The 19508-nt window shown below is 40.9% G+C and overlaps 1 protein-coding gene across 5 annotated transcripts in view; it reads right to left on the reverse strand.

Annotated features, from left to right (window-relative positions):
- Window positions 1–6315: 6315 nt before the first annotated feature.
- plppr2b (phospholipid phosphatase related 2b) overlaps window positions 6316–19508 on the reverse strand; it is a 48037-nt gene continuing 34844 nt past the window's right edge. For 4 of the 5 annotated variants that reach the window (XM_020084311.2, XM_020084312.2, XM_020084310.2 and 1 more), the window contains 5 exons: window positions 12348–12468; window positions 11777–12027; window positions 10460–10636; window positions 9371–9504; window positions 6316–8713 (listed from right to left, as the gene is read on the reverse strand). In XM_020084311.2, coding sequence (XP_019939870.1) covers window positions 8605–8713; window positions 9371–9504; window positions 10460–10636; window positions 11777–12027; window positions 12348–12468 — 792 coding nt within the window. In that variant the 3' untranslated portion in view covers window positions 6316–8604. Of the gene's footprint in view, window positions 8714–9354; window positions 9505–10459; window positions 10637–11776; window positions 12028–12347; window positions 12469–19508 lie in introns of all 5 variants that reach the window. The other variant, XM_020084314.2, reaches the window with a different exon arrangement.

Below are 19508 nucleotides of genomic sequence, written 5' to 3' on the forward strand. Positions count from 1 at the left end.
AATGTTATTGGCCATAATAAGGTGACTATCCAAGGTAGATTTATCACAATGATGTTATAAGCTCCTGTAGAAGCCACAAGTCTTTATGATATCAACTGTGTCTTAAGAAAAAAACCTCTGCATTTGGTGGAGCTCGCTGTTACCATGGAAATGTTTACCACAAACGTAGAAATGATGTCGGCTGTACAATCGGAGGATAAAACACAAGAAAGGATTCTCTAGACCGTCAGTGGACAAAATGAATGAAAACCAGAGCTGTTCTGAAAGTGGGCGGTCGCTAATTTTGCTTTATTGGGCTCAACAGCTTCCAGAGGTAAAAATCCAATACAAGCCATAGAATTGTACCTGAGACTTACCACAAGCTATGTAGAAGCCACAAATTTGTATGATATCAACTGCATTTTAAGAAAAAACAGTTTTATTTACGAAGTCAAGGAGAAGTACCACACTACCCTTAATCTTTAGGCTCACTGGCGACATCCTCGATTGGTGGAGCTCCCTGTTACGGAGGTTCAGCGTCACAACCTTTACCCCAGAGTGACCGTGATTTCTCTTTCTGACATGCTGCGCTCCAAAGGGGTGAAAATCACTGCAACAAGGTTCAATTTGAGAAGAAGCATGATGGAGGTTGTTGGACAGGGATCAATTGCAATGGTTTATGGGATGTGTATCTCCTCCACTCTTAAAATAATCCTGCACACAGTATTTTACCATTGTCTTTCATCCATTTTTTTTTCTACTTGTTTTGCCCTGAATCAAATGTTTTATGGTGACAATAAATCTGGTAGCTGGTCTGTCTGGTTCCAGACTTTTTTAATGAGGACGTTTGGAAATGTCAAAGGAGAAACTGAATGGGGAAATTTACTTCCGGAACCAGAGACAAAGTGGGCGGTCACTGTTACGCTCTATGCTCGCATAAGAGTGGGTGACTCACTGATATCCCTGCACCCACAGAGCCAACAGAACGCTTTGTGCCATTAGCTACAGCTAAATCTTGAGGAATAAAGGGTCTATGTCATATTGTATTTAGACTTAATTAGTCATTTAATTTCCAGTGTGTTGTCACAATAGAACATTTAAAAACACTCTGCAGTAATTACACCTCTGTGGTGTTTTGTGACTCCTTCAGTCACTTTTTGGTATTCTCAATAATGGGGGTGAACAGACCTGTAATACTCAATGTAAGCTTGTACAACAGCCATGCAAGAAATAACCAAAGCTTGCTACCAACGTTTTCCAAGCTTACACTGCAATAAAACATTTGTCTGCATGGTCATTTGAGTACATTGTGCTGTTAGTTTGCTGTTCATACACCATTAAGGTTTTTCAGATTTTTCTGCAGAAAACCAGAAAAACGCTGACAGTATGAAGCGCTACAATATGACACAACAGTACATCAATACAGCGATACCTCTATTATTTGGAAGAAATGGACATAAGAATAGACTCAGAGAACCTCTTGCAACACAGTTACGTTGTGAACTCACAACTCTAAAGATCTGATAATGTTGTTGTGTTAGATTGTATTGCTTTTTATGAATAATGGTGTTTTTTTTTATTTTTACACATCTATTGAGATATAAATAAAAACTGCTGAGACACAGAGGTACGTCAAACACAGAAATAGAGGAACATCATGTGAGATAAAGCCCCTCCTCTGTCAGTCATTAGCGCTGAAATCATTATAGACTGAAATGAGGCTCAGATTGTATGTTTTGAGTGGTGTTCCCTGCAGGGTTTCAACAGAGGTGTGTGTGTGCGTGTTTGTGTGTGTGTGTGCGTGTGCGTGCGTGTGCGTGTGTGTGTTCCGACTCCTAATCCAATCTCCTGGGACCTCTGTATCCGGTTGATGGTCTTCCTTAGCGGACATGCTGGATGGGATTGGTGGTAAGGCCTTTTATAATCCTCTCCTCATCTGGTCCCTGAAAAGGAGCTGCCCCCCTAAACCCAAACGGTGTGTGTGTGTGTGTGTGTGTATGTGTGTGTGTGTTATTGTCTCGATGCTCAGTAATGATCCACACAGGAGCTAAACTGGCTTTTGTCAACATTCTTTGCTCCACAGTAACTTATCTTCATTTTTTCCTCATTTAGTCTCTCCTGTCTCTTCCTTGCTGTCTTTATTTCGCTTCAGCACATCAGGAGCAGAGCGGCAGACGCAGCCTTTGTGCGGCACTTAGACACAGACACACAGCAAACATGTAAATTGGATGTTTGAGAGCCCACAAGGCTGATGCTGTAAGGCACTGGAGCCTTCAAGGCCATAAAAAAAACTGATAGCATATTTCATGAAATAAATGAACAGCTATACAGTCTCTCTCTCTCTCTCACACACACACACCCTCACACACACATACGCAGTGTTAATGGCTTCATAATTGTCAGAGGCAGACCATTGAGCATAATCAGGAGACTGCAGCAAGGCAAAGACCAATATTTGTAATTTACTGTGACAGATAGTACATTTTTATTACCCAGGGGCTGCTGGTTTGTTTTGGGATGCAATAAACTATGCTCATCCCCGTACTTTTTATCTCTCTCAGTTCACACACTCACTCTGTCTCCCTCTCTCTTTCTCCCTCATGCACACACTTGCTTTTCACACACACACACACACACACACACACACACACACACACACACACACACACACACACACACACACACACACACACACACACACACACACACACAGTGGTTTAGCCCCAGACAGTGTGTGACTTCTGGGTCAGGAGCATTTCGCCAAACAGACAGACACTGAGTCGGGGAGCAAAGTTCAGCTCATCACAGGAAGTCATAGGCAGACACACACAGTCAAAGCCCTATATCATATATTCATATATCACCCTCTTACATAAGTAAAACGTCTCTGAGCTGAACTCTTTGGTTTTGATCTGGCATCCACAAGTGTTTTTTTTTCACTTCCATCCTGACAAATGCTTTTTTTCCCAGAGAACGTAATGCTTAAACGAGCACTCCATCGATTTAACATTGTACTTTCATAACATTGTCGGACTTATCCTGGACAATGAAAGGAAAAGGCAGAAATCAATGCAGCAGAACCAGAGATAACGTCTTTTTTTTATTCCACACATTTTTCATGCTTGTCAAAACCTGGCGCCTACAAAACCCACAATGCAACGCGACAGTGCAGTCAGAGCCTTGTGTGCTATTAAAGTCTAATATATCCTCATGCATCAAGTGTAGATGGTTAGACCCTCGGTTCTACACCTACAGATCTTTCTTGTAGAATCAAATGACTCAGACTAGAGTGACATCAGCTGAGGTTATCGACCAGATTATACACGTGAATAAACAGAATTTAAAGACGAGAGACCAGATTCTAGGGCCTTAAGCCTTCCTGTTAGTGTTTGTAGTTTGACCGATGACGTTTGAAGGTAAACAGTACTTGTGGAGAGCAAAAGAACATATTCACTGAAATGCATTTGCTATCAGCTTTTTAATTAATTTATAAAAAGTATCACTGTTTGTGTTTTGTGTGGAGAAATGTGACAAAGAAAAACTGTTAAGATTATAAATAGTGTAATCCAAACAAAAGAGTCTTGGCCCCAGATATCCACTGTACACCAGAAGCCCCAAAATAGTGGTCGTTGCCCCCAAATTCATCAACAAACCACGGGCTCCAAGGTAGTGTTCTTCCTAATGCATACATGTTTCATAAGTGTACAATGATGATTATGTCGTGTCACTCCCATTCATTCGGCTCTGGGAGAAGGTGACGTAAGCATCGAGTCAGCCATCGACCAAAGCAAATACAAATCACTTCTCTCTCAGGCTAATGGCTTTAAAAACTTAGGTATTTAAAAAACATGACCTCACCACAAGAGGCAGCACCATTCATAATTAAAAACTCATTTGTACAGTGTGCCTAGAACATATGAATCATCAGAATGAGCTCCTCATTTGTTTTTACTTCAGTGAGCCCGGTCTCTTCACTACAGTGACACAACATATCATGAAATATCTTGTGCATCCTGCCCTGAAAGAGACACACTCACTGGTCTTAACCCTCTCCAGCCATTAGAATAACACATGTGATTTATTAAATGAGTGTTTTTCTATTTATTTTATTGTATTTTTTTTCTCTCTGAGGCAGAACTTTAAAAATGTCAGTGATTCACACTCTAATTGGAGTGGAAGGATGCTTATGGTGCTCGGTAGTCAGTTTGTAGGGTTGGGAGTGGGGGAAGCTGGCAATCAGGGTGGAGAAACAGTGTGTGTATGTGTGTGTGTTTCTGTGGTTGTGAGGACCAATTTGTGTATGTGTGTGTGTCAGTGTTAACAAGAGAGACAAATAGGAACAGAGAGAGAGAGAGAGAGAGAGAGAGGGAGAGAGGGAGAGAGAGAGAGAGAGAGAGAGAGAGAGAGTGAGGGAGAGAGAGAGAGAGAGAGAGAGAGAGAGCAGGTGCATCACTAATGGCTTTTTAAAAAGGTTACAGCGTAGAGCTCTTCTTTTCTAATGGGGCTCCGGCTGTGCTTGAGAAGCAATTTCCGGAAAAGATAATGTTGTCGAGAGTGCTGAGAGTTCTGTGTGCTTCTGTGTGCTTCTGTGTGTCTGTGTGTGTGTGTGTGTGTGTGTGTGTGTGTGTGTGTGTGTGTGTGTGTCTCATCATTAACAAGACTGACAAACACAAACTCAAAGGAACACAAAGAGGGGTAGTGGGGGGAGACATTGGGGTAATTGGGAGAGAAAAGAAAGAGGAATGGCCTGTGTCTGCATTTCAAAGTAATTGTGCCATTACATTACATTTATTAGCTTGATGACTAATGCCTAATGTGGGCCAGCTGAGGCCTCAAGTGGAAAAGAAAAAACATTTCTAAATGCTCTTTTCTGTTTAAGCATATTTTTACATTGCTAATGTGCCATTTGATTTCACAAACATTTCATCTGAATTCTGAAAGCTTCTCTCTCTCCAGACTCTATCCTCTGTTAGCTGTGGTGAACACTGTCACCCTGTGGTCACGGCTGCTTACGACAACTCTTTTTTTTCTCCTTCCAAGGAATATATCCATGATAATTTGTCATATTGAAAGTTGTTCAAAAAGTTCACTTTTACAAATATTTCCATCTTTGAAATAAATGCAAATGTGGGCTCCAACAATAAATTGAGTCAGAGCAATTAATACATAGAAATGATATATTTTCCATTCCTATCGCCCGGCTGGCCACTGAGGGGCAGTGCTCTCCCACGAGTTCCTTGTAATATGCCAGTCTGGTGTGTTTGCATTGTCAAAGTGACAAAAGTCACTATATCAAAGTGAGCTATTGATGGACACTAATGCTGGAGCTACTCACAGCTGCACAACATGAGAACAAGCTCTGTCATTTTTGTTTTCTCTTTGTGAGATTTAATCAGTGGAGGCCATCCAGGACGGCTTCTTCTGTCTATCCCTGAATTACAACTATCAGTATTTAAAGTACGGTACCGTGACATTGAGACATCTCCAATACACAAGATTCAACATGGAATACAAATCGGTTTCAGTCAAACACTGTGGATTGGCCTTTTGATGGAAAAATATTTTAACATGTATTTTAACATTAGGAGAAGTGCACAGGTTTGAATGATATAATGAATGATGGTTATTTCTGTTTCAGGGCCCCGGTACTGTACTGGCTCACTGGCACACTGCCATGACTGAACAGTTCTTATAAGACACACATGAAGAAATAGGTCAAAATATCTGCTGTGAAATACAGCTATTGCTCTTTGTTGAGTGACAGACAGGATTGATTTATTATCATTAGCAAACAGATCGGCAAACAATGTCTGGCTGTGTCGCTCATTAGAGCAGCTCCCTCATGAAACCACATCGGAATTCACCAGATCCAGATTTCTATTTTGATCTTCACCAAATTACACATACTCATAGATATCAGCTGCCTAAACATATGTTTCATTAAGATCCATGATTTGACAAGGGTGAAAATGCAATGATTATACTCTCGGATCCCAAATTGAATTGGTTCTCTGCTGACCCATAGCACATCCTTCCACCAAGTGTCATGGTGATCCATACAGTAGTATTGATGACAACAAAAGAAATGGTTCAGGTATGAGGGCCTGGTTGTGCTCACTCAGAACTATATTGTATAAAAGCTGGCTTTCACAGAGAGAAAGGAGACTAGCACACATACTCACACACATATTTCAGTAATCTCTTAGTTATTGTGCTTCTTTATACACATCACAAATGAAAACTAGAACAGCCCACAACCAATCACAGTCCAACCCTTACTGAGGTGTGGGAGGACTTACAACGAAGCAAACAAAAAGTGCAATTCAGGCAGCAGCATGTGGTAATTGCCATTTATTTTGTTAAATAAATACAAAACAAAGACATTTTAATGTGGAAATAACGTCATTTGGACAGCGTGTGGTGTTCTCCATCCCTTCGGTTGTTTACAAAAAAAAGATTTTGTTTTACTGTGGCTAATCTCAAAGCTATAATGAGCACCTTCTGCTATAACAGGCATAGTTTAGACGCCTCGGCAGGGGGTCCTGTGAAGGCCTGCACTTACACACTAACTAGGTGTGTAATTATAGCAGCTACTTTTGACTGTTTCACTTAAGAAAACCAAATTAACAGTTACGCTGCCGTACGATGTGTTCATCACACACACACACCAATAAGCATACACACACTCACACACGCTTAATAGAATCATATGTCTTCTGTATACAAGCCACTGCACACTCTCCCTCTGGTAGTCTATAACCTAATATCTGTCCTTTTGAACTGAGCACAACCAAAGAAAGTTGTGAGCCGCCACCACACACACATCAGGATTTCACACACTCCTCCACTGCGCTACATTCCTGCTTCAGATCAGGCGACTGCTCGTGTTCCTGCAGGACGGTCTCAGGTTGCGTTTCACTGGTCACACACTTTAAACATAATGATAATGTGGTATATACTGTGTTGAGAAACCTATTCACTGTACAAAACTATACAAAAGTCAAGAGATCCAAGCTTTGTGTCACACACGTGGTCTGCGCCATTGGATTCACAGTTGGTGTGAGGAAAAACTATCTTATAACACATTTGTTTTGGTTGTGTGTCATGGATTTAGATAAAAGTTATTTGAAATTTAAAAAAGAAGAGGAAGCATGAGAGGGTGTAAGAGAAAGAGAGGAGAGGAAGGTGGATTTTATGGAAACTGACACTGACAGAATTTGTATAAAACTTTATCATAAAACTTTTCCAAATATTTCACAGCATGAACATAGAACCTACATGTATTCATAAAACACACATACACACACGCGCACACACACACTCACACACACCTGAATATTAAGTAGTTACATTTTTTTGAAGGTTGGTGGAAATCCAGTTCAGTTCTCTACAGGGATGAGTTTACTGATGCTCCAACACAAACAAGTATACAGACTGTATATAAAGATGGATGATATGACAGCTCCCCTAAAATGAAGCCTAGTGTCTTGATCGCCACCTGGTGGCTGGCTGCAGTATACGTCATTCATTTAAACACCAGGTAAATCTAGCTCCGGAAACTTGACTGGGTGCATTTTATATATTTTAAAATATTTTTGTATTATTTTATTTTATTGAACTATTTTACTGTTTTGTTTGGGATCTGTCTGCACAGAAGCAGAATCCTGCCTCCTCTATATAAGTGGATAGGACATGACCCAACTAAAAAGTAAACTTCAAATAAATCATTTTAGGTAGTTCTTATCACACTGATGTATTCTCAACTGCTCATCTTCCCGGTCAAGCATCATGATTGACAGCTGAGACGGGCTCAGGATTGGTCACGCGTGTGAATTGGAGGGGCCTCCATACGGTGTTCGCATCCAGGATATTCCGGGTTCATTTCTGGGTAGTGGGAGGAAGTGGAGATGCATCGCCCATCTTTATGTGCAGTCTATGTGAATCACAAACACAGCTCTAGTGTGTGTTATTCTCCCGTCTATCACTTCACACAATGTACAGCAAGAGATCAAACCAATATTCTCCCTAAACAGGTATAGAAACAACACAGATGACTGAACGGACTGTGCTAAAATTTACAAAAGTGCTTTCCTCTTTCACAGCGTCTCTTGTTAGTTCTTAAAGACGTAATACTCAGTGGTGCCTGCTTTTTGATTAGATGAGAGGTCTTTTTTCCCATTTTATTGTCCTGAGTGTCAGAATATGGTCTTTTGAGGGCAATCCAGTAGTGATGGGGATATTGTTCCATCCTCAAACCCTCAGTTTATTTCAAGTGTTTTATCAAGTCATCACCAGCCAACAGTCTTTAAAGTTACTGTCGAGTCTGTGGAAAGACGGGACAAGGGAGTGTGACACAATATTGCTTCAACTCCTCTGGCTTTGGCAAGTCTCAAAAACCCAGAAGAAAATGTGAGACCATCTCAGAGGATAAACTGGACAGAAGGACATGTCTCTGTCTCATATTGGTCCTGCCAATGTTTCCTCCAGGCTCCCCGTGTGCATGTGTGCGCTGACCTCCTCCCTGCGATCAGTGGGCCTTTCACACCTGCGTTGATTTGATTCGACGGAGAGCATGTCGTCCTTTGGGGTGGGCGGGGCAGGGTGGGGGACTTTCGGAGGGCAGGTCTAGACTGCGCTGGTGAGGCAACGCCGCGAGGGGAGGAGCACATCGGGAGGGGTGGGGGATGGGATTGGCTGATGGTCATGTGATCTCAGAATACGGTAGCCCTGGAGCCTAACAGGAGGCAAAGGAGAGACGGAGGTTCAGGTGACGTAGAGAGCAAGGGAGTAGAAAACATATGGGAAGTAAAACCTGAGGGAACAGGGCAGATAAACTCGACTTGACTAAAACAGCAAGAGACAAGAATGCAGAATGACCACGTCTAGAAAAGAGAAAGGATGCACAGAGATATCAGAGAGAAAGAAGCATGTAACAAAACACTGAGATGTAATGAAACAAGTGAGGGTATTAGGGAGAAGATAACTAACAATAACATCTCTAAACATATTTAAATACTATGTGGCAATCAGTGGAGAGCAAACCTCCACCACAGGCCCGACAGGCCCCTCAAGCTGCACCGAATTTCACACACTTATAGAGGAGATTTGAAAGGAAAAAAACATTAAACAAATTGAAAAAAAAAAATCCTGGATTTACCCCCTGATCTGGATCTGCACCAAAATGTGATGAGTTTTGTGAAAATCCATCCAGTATTTTTTGTGTAATCTTGCTTCCAACTTATTACCTCATTGGTGGAGGTAATAAGTATTAGCATTGACAAAACCTCTCCATTAAAAGAAATGCATACACTATTCATGTATTGCATTCTGTTGATCACTGATTCTTTTATCAACGTTCTGTTACCCACCCCTTACCTGGAGGCCACTTAACTTTTCGAGTGGACTCTCCACGCGAGGCAGGCTGAGCAGAGGGAGCCCGACAGAGGGCTCTAGAGGGCGCTGCGGAGGTGGAGGAGTCGGCGCTCCTATCTGGGTTGGCTGGAAATTGTTGATCACACATGACACCTGATGGAGAGCATAGAACAGAGGGAAATAAAAAAGGAGGGGAGAGATTCGCTGCACTGCAGAGATGGATGAATTTGTGTGAATTTGTGAGTGTGCACGGAAAACAGATTCTGAAAAGAGCACTTACAGTGTGAGAGGTTCGAGGTTCGAGACCTCCTCAACAGAAATACTCAGGTGCCTCTATCATAGGTTTTCTTCAGTGGCTCCATAATCTTTTAGGGGCTCAAAAATAGAGCTAACCAAGCCTTTGCAGTGGCTGCGTCTAATCTCTGGAAGAGCTCAACTATATTCCCATCAGAACTGCGGGAATCTATGAAATCATTGCAGTTCCTCTCACTTCAAGCTGAGCACGAGACCTTGATTTCATCTGCTATTGTGCAATATCTTAATCCTCGAGTATTTACAATGTTTGATGTTTAATTACTTTTTTATTTTCAAATCATTCTCTGTTTTTCATATATATATTAAACTCTTTTATTTAAAGCCTCTTCAGCTGGTTGGTCAACTGTGGTTGTTTTAAATGTGCTTTGACTTGAATTAAGAGAGAACAGTGTGTTAAAAAACTCACAAAGCAGCTACAGGTTTTTAAAAATAGTGGCTGACACAAAATGCTGCAGTACTTAACCAAACAGGTGTATGTTTTGCACTGCAAGCAAGGAGGTAAAAATATTTTTCTGGAACTTTATTTTGACCCTGGTCCGTGCAGTAGAAACACAAGGAGTCCCTGCAAAGGTTCCTAGTTACTGGAGAAGTTCCTGCAGTTGGAACAAAGCTTAAATAAGACTGTATGAATGTGCCTTCACGCCAACCCAGTCACATGGTGTCATCATGGTGTGACAGTGTGTGTGTGTGTGTGTGTGTCCTCCATCTCTCCTGCTGCAGTACATCCAGCTACCACTATCTCCACCTTCACATGTGTTTGATCCCTGAAAAGTTATCCATCCCTTCTTCTCACCAGGAAGGCAGCAATGGCCCCTCCGGTAACAAACCCGGCCACGACATCGTTCCAGTGGTTTCTGTGTTCAGTCACCCTTACCACCCCCACCAGCACGGCCAGAGACAGCAGCACCAGGCAGAGGGTGGGCTTTGTCAGACGGGTACCTTTGGTCCGGAACACCAGGGTCACGTACATCTGGAAGACACAGACACACCAGGAATAAGAAACATTGTGTTATTTGTTCATTGTGAATCCACAGAATTTCAGTCACCAGGTGAGATCATCCAAACTGTGCCACAGCTTGAATGGGCTAATGGGGTGAACAGCTTGAATAAGCCACAAGAGGCCGCCCTCTGCTCTGGTTTAAAGCAGCTCTGATTGCACAAGAGTCATAAAAGGTGAAACTGCAATCAGAAACATTATTGAGGTTTTGTGGATCAGAGTGAATGTTAACATCTGCTGCTGATGATCAAACACAAATAAACAGTGCGAAAAAAAGTCATTATAAACATACCACTTTTGTAGCAGTTTTGTTCTCAAAGGTTTGATTTAAAATCCCGCAAATTTACTACTTCAAATTGGAATACATATGATCCAAATGAGAATTATTTTCATTTAATCTTCTGTCACTGTTTGTATTTAAGGTGTACAAGGTGCCTTTCAACATTGTTTAAAGTCAGTCAAATGGGGGCAAGAGGGATATAAATGGGAAATACAAAGAAAAGAAGGTATAACAACTATTCAGTTGTCTGAGATTGTGAAGAGGAGTTAACATGAAAGAAGGAAAAGGGAACTTAGAGCTACACCCTATATATATCTTTTTTTAAACTAAACACTTTATTTACTATGCTCGATTTTCCCTGTTATACATTTAATTCTTAACATTACATCTATTTATTATTATTATTATCATTATTATTATCAGAGCTCATATGGTCTATAATCTATAATATTTGTCAGCTTCCCAACATCTTGACATAAACAGACCAATCAGAAATCCGCCTGCTGTGAAGCAAATTGCTGTCAGTCAGAAAATTGTAACTTTATCCTTTGTATTTAATGATTGTATGTATTCACAGAATTGTAGCTAATTTCTATGATTAATTAGCACTTGTAAGTAGTAGTTGTTCATTAGTACCAACTTTATTAAGGGTTGCTCATTATAAATTATATACAAATTTACTTTACTAAATTCCCCTTTAGTAAAGTTGAAGTAAAATAAAAGCATGCTGCACTTTCCAGTTATTTCACAGTCAATCATCAACACACAACAACATCTTATTCTCCAGTTACTCTGTGTGTCCCTTCTCCCAGCGCGCCTACATATTTTCCTACCACTGTGTAGATGGCTGAGTAAAAGCTGAGAGCTGCGTCTTTGGAGGGGAAGGATTTGCGGGCGGACGCCACCAAGTACGGGTTTCCCATGCAGGCTCGGCGCTCCGTGATGTACTGCAGCGGAGACTGGCACCCCAGAGCTGTGTAGTTTGGCCTGCAGGCAGACAGGAAGTGAGGCGTCTGGTTTCCTGTCACCACTTGACCAGCGTTGGCAAAGATGGTGGTGGTGAAGAGGCCGAAGGAGTAGACACCTGTGAGAGCAGAAGAGCGAGACGGAGTGTGTGGTAAAGTACATTTTTAAAAGTGAGAGTCAGAGACCAGCAGTTAGATGGAAATGATATGGTCAGACTGACTGTTGTCTGTGTGGGAGAGAAAGGCCAGACAGATGCAGCCTTTGCTATTATGTTTCTTAACTTCAGTCCATCACTTAAGAGATTCATAACTTGGATACTGGAGATGATGGAAAAGATCACATCAGCAGGACAGGCAAAAGAAATTAAACCAAAACTAAGGACAAGAGCTGTTTTTGTGCTGATGTAAGTCTGAATGAGCCTTTGGGACAATGACTGACCTAGAAAACGTACGATCCTGCGGAGGAGAGGGTTGAAATAACAACAGTCGGCGGTCACTATGGTCTTCTCCTGAGCTCCCTCTGTCTTCACAAAGAAACTGGTCACTTCCCCGATCAGGATCTGGGACACAGAGAGAAAGAAGAAACACGTCAAAGAGAAAGCTAAAAACGTGTGGTTAAGGACAGGACTGACTGGACTACATTACTGTTTATTGGGATGTGTTTCTAATATTTCAACCTTCATATATAAATGTATGAGAGCAGCAAATATTGGACATTAACTGAAGATAACGCAGAACAGAACAACACCAACCTGAACTAAAACCTCAAGGCTGAGTCCACGTTTATGTCATTCTCAACAAAAATGAGCACGTTATAGACAAAAAATAGACATTATACCAGAACAGCATTCAATTGCATTACACTCGATGAGCATAGATAATACAGTGGACATACGTCTCTGTGTGCCCTGTTGAGATCTGGTATTTTACCTCTCAGTGTTTAAACTGGAAGGAGAAGAAGAACATTGTTGTTTTCAGAGCATCTAAATGATAAAGACTTTTTTTCTTTTGTCCTTTTACTTTAAAAAAAGACAAGACCAGGTTGGTTGTTTACACAAGAAATGCAAACTGAAAACAAGCCAGTTATTTGGATAAAACCTAGGAGGTGATGGCTCAGAGTTTTTTTCCTATATTCTGACGTCCATCCAGGCAGAGTACCCGAAGAAAACCCACACAGACACAGGGAGAACATGTAACCTCCACAGAACCAAGAGGCTTCTTTTTTGTAAGACTTGAGTTTTATTGCTTTTCATATTTCAACAATAAAAAACACAACACTCTCCAACAAGCTTAAAATAGAGGGGGAAGTAAATATAAGAAACAAATACATCAACACCACACACACAAAACAAAAGAATCCAAGACAATTTTTTCTTACTCGAATAGTCAGTATGAAACTATAGACAACATTGTGTCCATATTAGAGCGTCTGTTTTCATTTCTGTTGCAAATCAGCAAATCCATCTCTCCACATGCAGCTTTCCACTTTCTCATTATTATCTGTGTGCCAATCATGACACTCCTCTGTACCCAGTTAGCTGAAGGTTTTACCATATGGTCCATAGATTGAGGGCTCCACTAAGAACTCCACTTTCTTCTTGAGGCAACAGTGGTAACCATTGAACCACTGTGCCACCAAGCTTCACTGAATAATCTGTCATTTATATATGGTGCATAGCAAAGTTATTTATGATGGCGTTTGTCCTTTCCTTTAAATGTCTGTAACTGATTGTGCCACGCTAACAAATGTAAACATGAACGCCTTCCCATTCACCTCTGCAAAAGTCAACATTGGGCTTGCTAGATGTAAATTAAACACATCTACCCTGAAATATTTGAAGTGTGTAAACCCACCCTGATCAGACCTTAATAAAACCTCCATTATAGTTGTAATATTACGCCCTTAACACATTTTGAGCGCATGTTAAAAGAGCATGCAGCCCCGGGCCTCTGGATGTCGTCATGGAAGCAGTTGTAAGAGTTAAAAAGTCACATCAGTAGGATGTTGATCCCTTTTGACAGGAGAATAAATGGGCTAAACACAACATATCACAGTCCTGGACACCGTAACACCCTGCATACTACACCTGTCACATCAGGAGACCCCCGCTGACAGAAGAATGGATAGATGTAGGTTACAGACTCATACAATATACATGGCCTGAAGGCAGGAGCGTGAGCCGATGCTAATGCACCGAAGCTCAGTGTGCTGAATGTGACAGATGAAGGTCGAGGTTTAAACTAGAAGCGATGCTATAGCTTATGTCTTTGGAATATGACATGACCTGAGCGCTGGAAGTCATGTGTGTTCTGGAAAGAAGACATCATTGGTGTTTCATGGCAACGTAATGCCCACCTTCAGGCTTTTGCATTAATTCACAACAACACATACTCGACTTTAGGACACAAACAAAAGTAAAAACAGTCTATACAGAACACTATCTATCCCAGATGGAGAAGCAGCAGGTTGCAGTGAGAAGAGATAAGATATCCGAGAGTACACCTAGTACCTCTATTACACCAGAATGATCAGATGTACGCAGGTTTTTAACACAGGAAAAAAGCGATTGATTCCTTTCTCCTTGCCAGTAGAGGAGTTTGCCTCCCCCGGTGCGTTATGTTTGATTCCACGAGAGCACCAAAAACTGAGAAGCGCTCTCCCACCTTGCTGTCTTGCCAAATTTGAATGTTCTTGTTTCGTCTTATTTCAATCACTGCCGACTGGAGCTGGAACCAATCACATGACATAGATGACCAACCATAGGTAATGGTGCATGACAAGCAAGGATGTGTTAAGTTTTTGCTGTGTGATCGTGTCAGATTAGACTCTAAGAGTAGGCTGCATGGTAGTGGGCTTTGTAAAATCAGTGTAACAAAATAAAAGGAAAACAGGATAAAGCTGCTAAAGCTGCTAAAGCTCAGCAAAACTTTTCTTCAGAAAATGTTGTGTAAGAAAACTCTGCTCTCATCTTAGAACTTCGTTCGTATTATCCTCGTCAGACACACACACGCGATGTGACTTTGACCTATTGATTTCTGAAGGGAGGTTTATGAGGAGGGTCTGTAAATCCCTAGAGCTGGTGGAAGTTTGGTGCCTTGCTGCAGGCACTTTGGCAGAACTGGTGGGTGCCAGATATTAGACAGCTGGATTATAACAAATTTGATCCTATAAATTGCTTCTGACTCACATCACCCACTGCCCACAATTAAAATAACTCTGTACTCCCACCAAATGTACAATCAAAAGCCTTAAGAATGACTGCACGACTGGGAATCAGCTTTGTATGTAAATTAATGTTACAGTAAATGCCAGCAGCAGTGTTCATTATGCTGGATTGTTCAGATTTGGAATTGTGTGTTGGCATTCATGCTAAAATGAGTATACAAACTGTCAGTCAGTTAAATAGAGTTAATCTCTTGCACTAATGCAGGGGTGAGGACATTCAGGCCTCCAGGCTGTATGTTACCTGCGAGACAGTTTAATCTGCCCCACAAGGCAAATGATAAATACAAAGTAAATCAACTGAGGAATACAAAAATGAAAGAAATTATTTGGTATCAGTTATAAAAGAAAATAACATAAAATAGACTAACATGTCCTTCAGTGTGGCTGTGTGTAGTCAGGGTGAAGTGATTATGGATAATGTCCCTTCTATTGTTGATTATTAACACGTACATCATGTCTGTACTGTTAGGGCCACACCATAGACTGTATATAAAGATGGATGACACGTCTCAACTTCCTCGCGTTGTACAAAAATGAAGCTAAAATATCACGGGTGCCGCCATCTTGCGCTTTTGATGTCATCTGGAGTCTGAGTGTGTGCATTAGTGTTTATGGTGTGGAGCTGTGGTAGTGAGGTCCCACTGATACACGTGCTGAGACAAAAGAGAGTCAGTCTCAACTGATTATTACGATGTTTCACCTTGTTTTCATAACATCAGATAACTGATTAAAACCAAGCTTACCGTAAAACTTAGCAGTTGAACAAAGTGTGATAAGAACTACCTAAAATGACAGAAACCTTCTTTGAGAAAAAATTATTTGATGTATATTTTTACTTTTCAGTTCTTTCCATGTCCTATCCACTAACATTGAGGAGATGGGGTATGGTACTGTACGATATGATGCAATTCAATATGATACGTTATGGTACAAGACTATATGATACAATACACCGTGGCACAAGACTATACAAGATACATTATTTGTCCTTCAAGGTGGGATTACGACAGCCAGCCACCAGGGGGTGATCAAGATTATTTGGTATCACTTTTGGGCGGCTGTCTTGTTGTCCACTGTTATATACGTCATCACCATAGAGGTCAACACACTGTTTCTTCAGGCAACATACAGGGGTAGAAAGTGAAATGACAGTAGTCTGACAACATCATCGCTTCGAGACGTCTTTTACATTCTGTTATTCACAGAACCCGATCTCCATTCTGTGCTTTTATCAAATTTTTGTATTATTTATGAATGAGCCAACTGAATCCTTAAAGGCAACATCAATCCACAAGAATCACACTCAGAGAGACTGAGGGGCACATGGGAACAGAGAGATTGTTTGTAATGTGCATATCTACACAGTTGTTATCAATACAGAAGCTGCTGCTGCTGTGGATGAAATGTGCATTTGAGAGTTTAAATTTGAATGAATGACTAATTTCTGGTGTGACAGCTTCACTGTCCTTCACTTTACAACTTGTATAACACAGCGGCTACAGATAATGGTATCGGACACTGACTTGTCTTCTTACTTTTCCTCTGCCATTTTCACTGCCTGCTTCCCCCTCTGGTTGAAATTAAGTCCACATCTCCGTGAGGGAAGTGGTCGCAATGTCCACTTGCTCAATTACTCTTTTCATCCTCTCCCAAGCTAATGTGTTCACATTGGTGTTCGATGGAGATGGGCTCCTGCCGAGTTGTTACATGCAACATTTCTCCCACGGCCATGCATTCAAAAGTATCTGCTGTCAATACTAATCCCCTTTCATACTGATCTTGCTCAAAGGTTACTTCCTGCTGCTTTAGTTCACAATAAAAGGTCTGCGATAGAAAGAAATGTCAAATGTGTTGATAGGATTGGGCTTTGATTAGAAGTTACCTTGGTTCTCAACAGGAGTTTATATTTCAACTCCTATATCCTAAAGTATAGTTGATAATTGATATTAATGCAAATAATAGAAAAACACTACAATCTCTTGATCTTTTAGTTAGACAGTACAAAGCCTGATGATATATATATATATATATATATATATATATTTATTTTATTTTTTTTTTGGGGGGGGGCATTTCCTTTTCCTTAGATTTAAAATGAAAGTTACCAATTTATGTTCTCAATCTCTACTTTTCAGTCTATAAGGAGATAAAGCAATTTAATAGGTCACAGGTTTAGGTGGGTAGGTAGTCCCCCCCAGATATGGGGACTTCTGGTTAAAAAAAAAAATCAAAGATGGCACTGGACGAAATGCCGTTGGCAAACCAATGGGTGACATCACAGTGGTTTGTCCCTCTGTTTATACTCTACTGAACATCCACTGGAATGAGGTGAAGATCAGACTCACGCCAGTTATGTTAATTTTGTTCTAGAGGCAGATGTTAGATTTTTTTGCTGCTTTTCTTTTGTACTAGGAGAGTCAGAGGGGTGAAGAGAGATCTGAGCTCAGTCAGAGATGGTATAAATAAGATAAGAGAGACATTCATAAAATAGCTGAGGAGAAAGAAGGCTGCGGGGAACAAGAAGAAAGACAAAATGACCAAATAAAGAGAATAAGGCAGATGAATGAGTGACACAAACTTTCATCTCCTGCCTCAGAGAGCAGGAGATCAGAAGGCCTCCTTTTGTTGAGAAAGTCTATGAATGTGTTTGTGAAAAAACATGTGTGCATTGTGGAAACCATTAGTAAGACTTTTTCGTCAGTGGGGGAGGAACTCTTGACAGCTTTATGGACAAGATATAAAAGGGTGTCTGCTGGAATAGTGGTAAACAGGAAAGAGCACATGAATGTGTTTTTGAGAGACTGATGCAGAGGTTGAGTGGGTCATAATTGGCTTTCTTTGAGTTTCTACCTGGCGTGACATGGTGACAGTTCTTTTGCTTTTGTGAGTGTGACTCCAAACAGTGTGCGAGTGTGTTTGTATATGAGGAAGCGCGCAGTCATTTGCCAAAAGCTGACAGCAAATGGAGAGGAGAAAATCATATAGGAAAAAAGGGCAAAAGGTGATCAGAATGCACAAGAGCGTGTCAGAGAACACACCGTCAGTTGAAAGGATGGATTTTCCAAGAGGAGACAACAGAGCTGTCAACAGGCATCTCATCATGAGTTCTGAGTGTGCACACAGAGAGGCACTGTAAACTGTCTCCTAGATGTTCAGTCAACCATCACTTTCAATTTTACAGCTCCTTCAAAGAGAAATACATTAGTGGCTTTGAATACGACACCAGTTGCAGTTGCCTCCGCCAATCAGTGCCATTTCAGTACACATTTTTCCAGACCCATATGACATCACCATGACCACTCAAATCCAATCAAGTAAACTTTGAGTCCATATGGACAACCGGTCAAAATCTGAAGAATTCCCTTAAGGTAGACTTGAGATATCATGACCAAGAGGCCAGAAACAGGTTTTGTGAGGCCACCATGGCCTTGACATTTGACCACCCAAATCTAATCAGTTAATCTGTGCTTCTAAGTCAATATTCGAGCAAAATTTGAAAGGATTCTCTTGAGGCATTCTCAACATATGCGTGAGGTAAAAAATGGTTTTGTTACCTTTGACCCCTGAATTCTCATCATGTCATTCTTGAGTCCAAGTGAACATTTGTACTAAATTTGAAAGGATTACCTGGAGGTGTTCCTGAGATGTTTTCACAAGACCAAACAACTTTTGATCCATGAGTCCAATTGAACATTTTTACCATATTTGAAAGGATGGCATGTAGGTGTTGCTGATATATCGTGTTCACAAGGCGAAAAATTTGCTTGTGAGGTCAAAGCGACTTAAACCTTTGACCACTAAAATCAAATCAGTTAATCCGTGACTCAAACTCATCATTTGTACCAAATCTGAAGAATTCACAGATGGACAACCTAAAAACATATGCCTCTGGCCACTGGCTGTCACTAGCACGCAGGCATAAAAAGCATGCAACACAGACATCCACATTGAACAGGATAACAGAGCATGTACTATAAATAATATTAACTGCAACCAGAACAGGAAGAGATGCGTTCTACACCAGTTTGACGTCAATATGTATAAAAAGCCACATAAGCTTAAGGAGGACTATAGAAATGTACGCTCATGCAGCTGTGCATTTATTTTAAAGATGTGTTTAACACCTTGAGGATATTGTGTGATCAAACTAAAATCTAACAATCTCATTCCCACCATGAACAGTACAGTAGATCACACCTGGCTCAGAGTGCAAATTTGTGATGCATGTTTCAGTGGATTTCCTACACCGCACCTTCTAAAAATAGTGAGAGCAGCTCTTTGTTGTGAAAGGAAACACAAAGCCCTTCACGAGGATTACACTGAGTCTACATAAAGCTTGTGCAAATATCACATGACATCTGTTGACATTGCAAT

This window comes from Paralichthys olivaceus, chromosome 8 (genome assembly GCF_024713975.1).
Source record: "Paralichthys olivaceus isolate ysfri-2021 chromosome 8, ASM2471397v2, whole genome shotgun sequence".
NCBI classification, from domain to species: Eukaryota; Metazoa; Chordata; class Actinopteri; order Pleuronectiformes; family Paralichthyidae; genus Paralichthys; species Paralichthys olivaceus.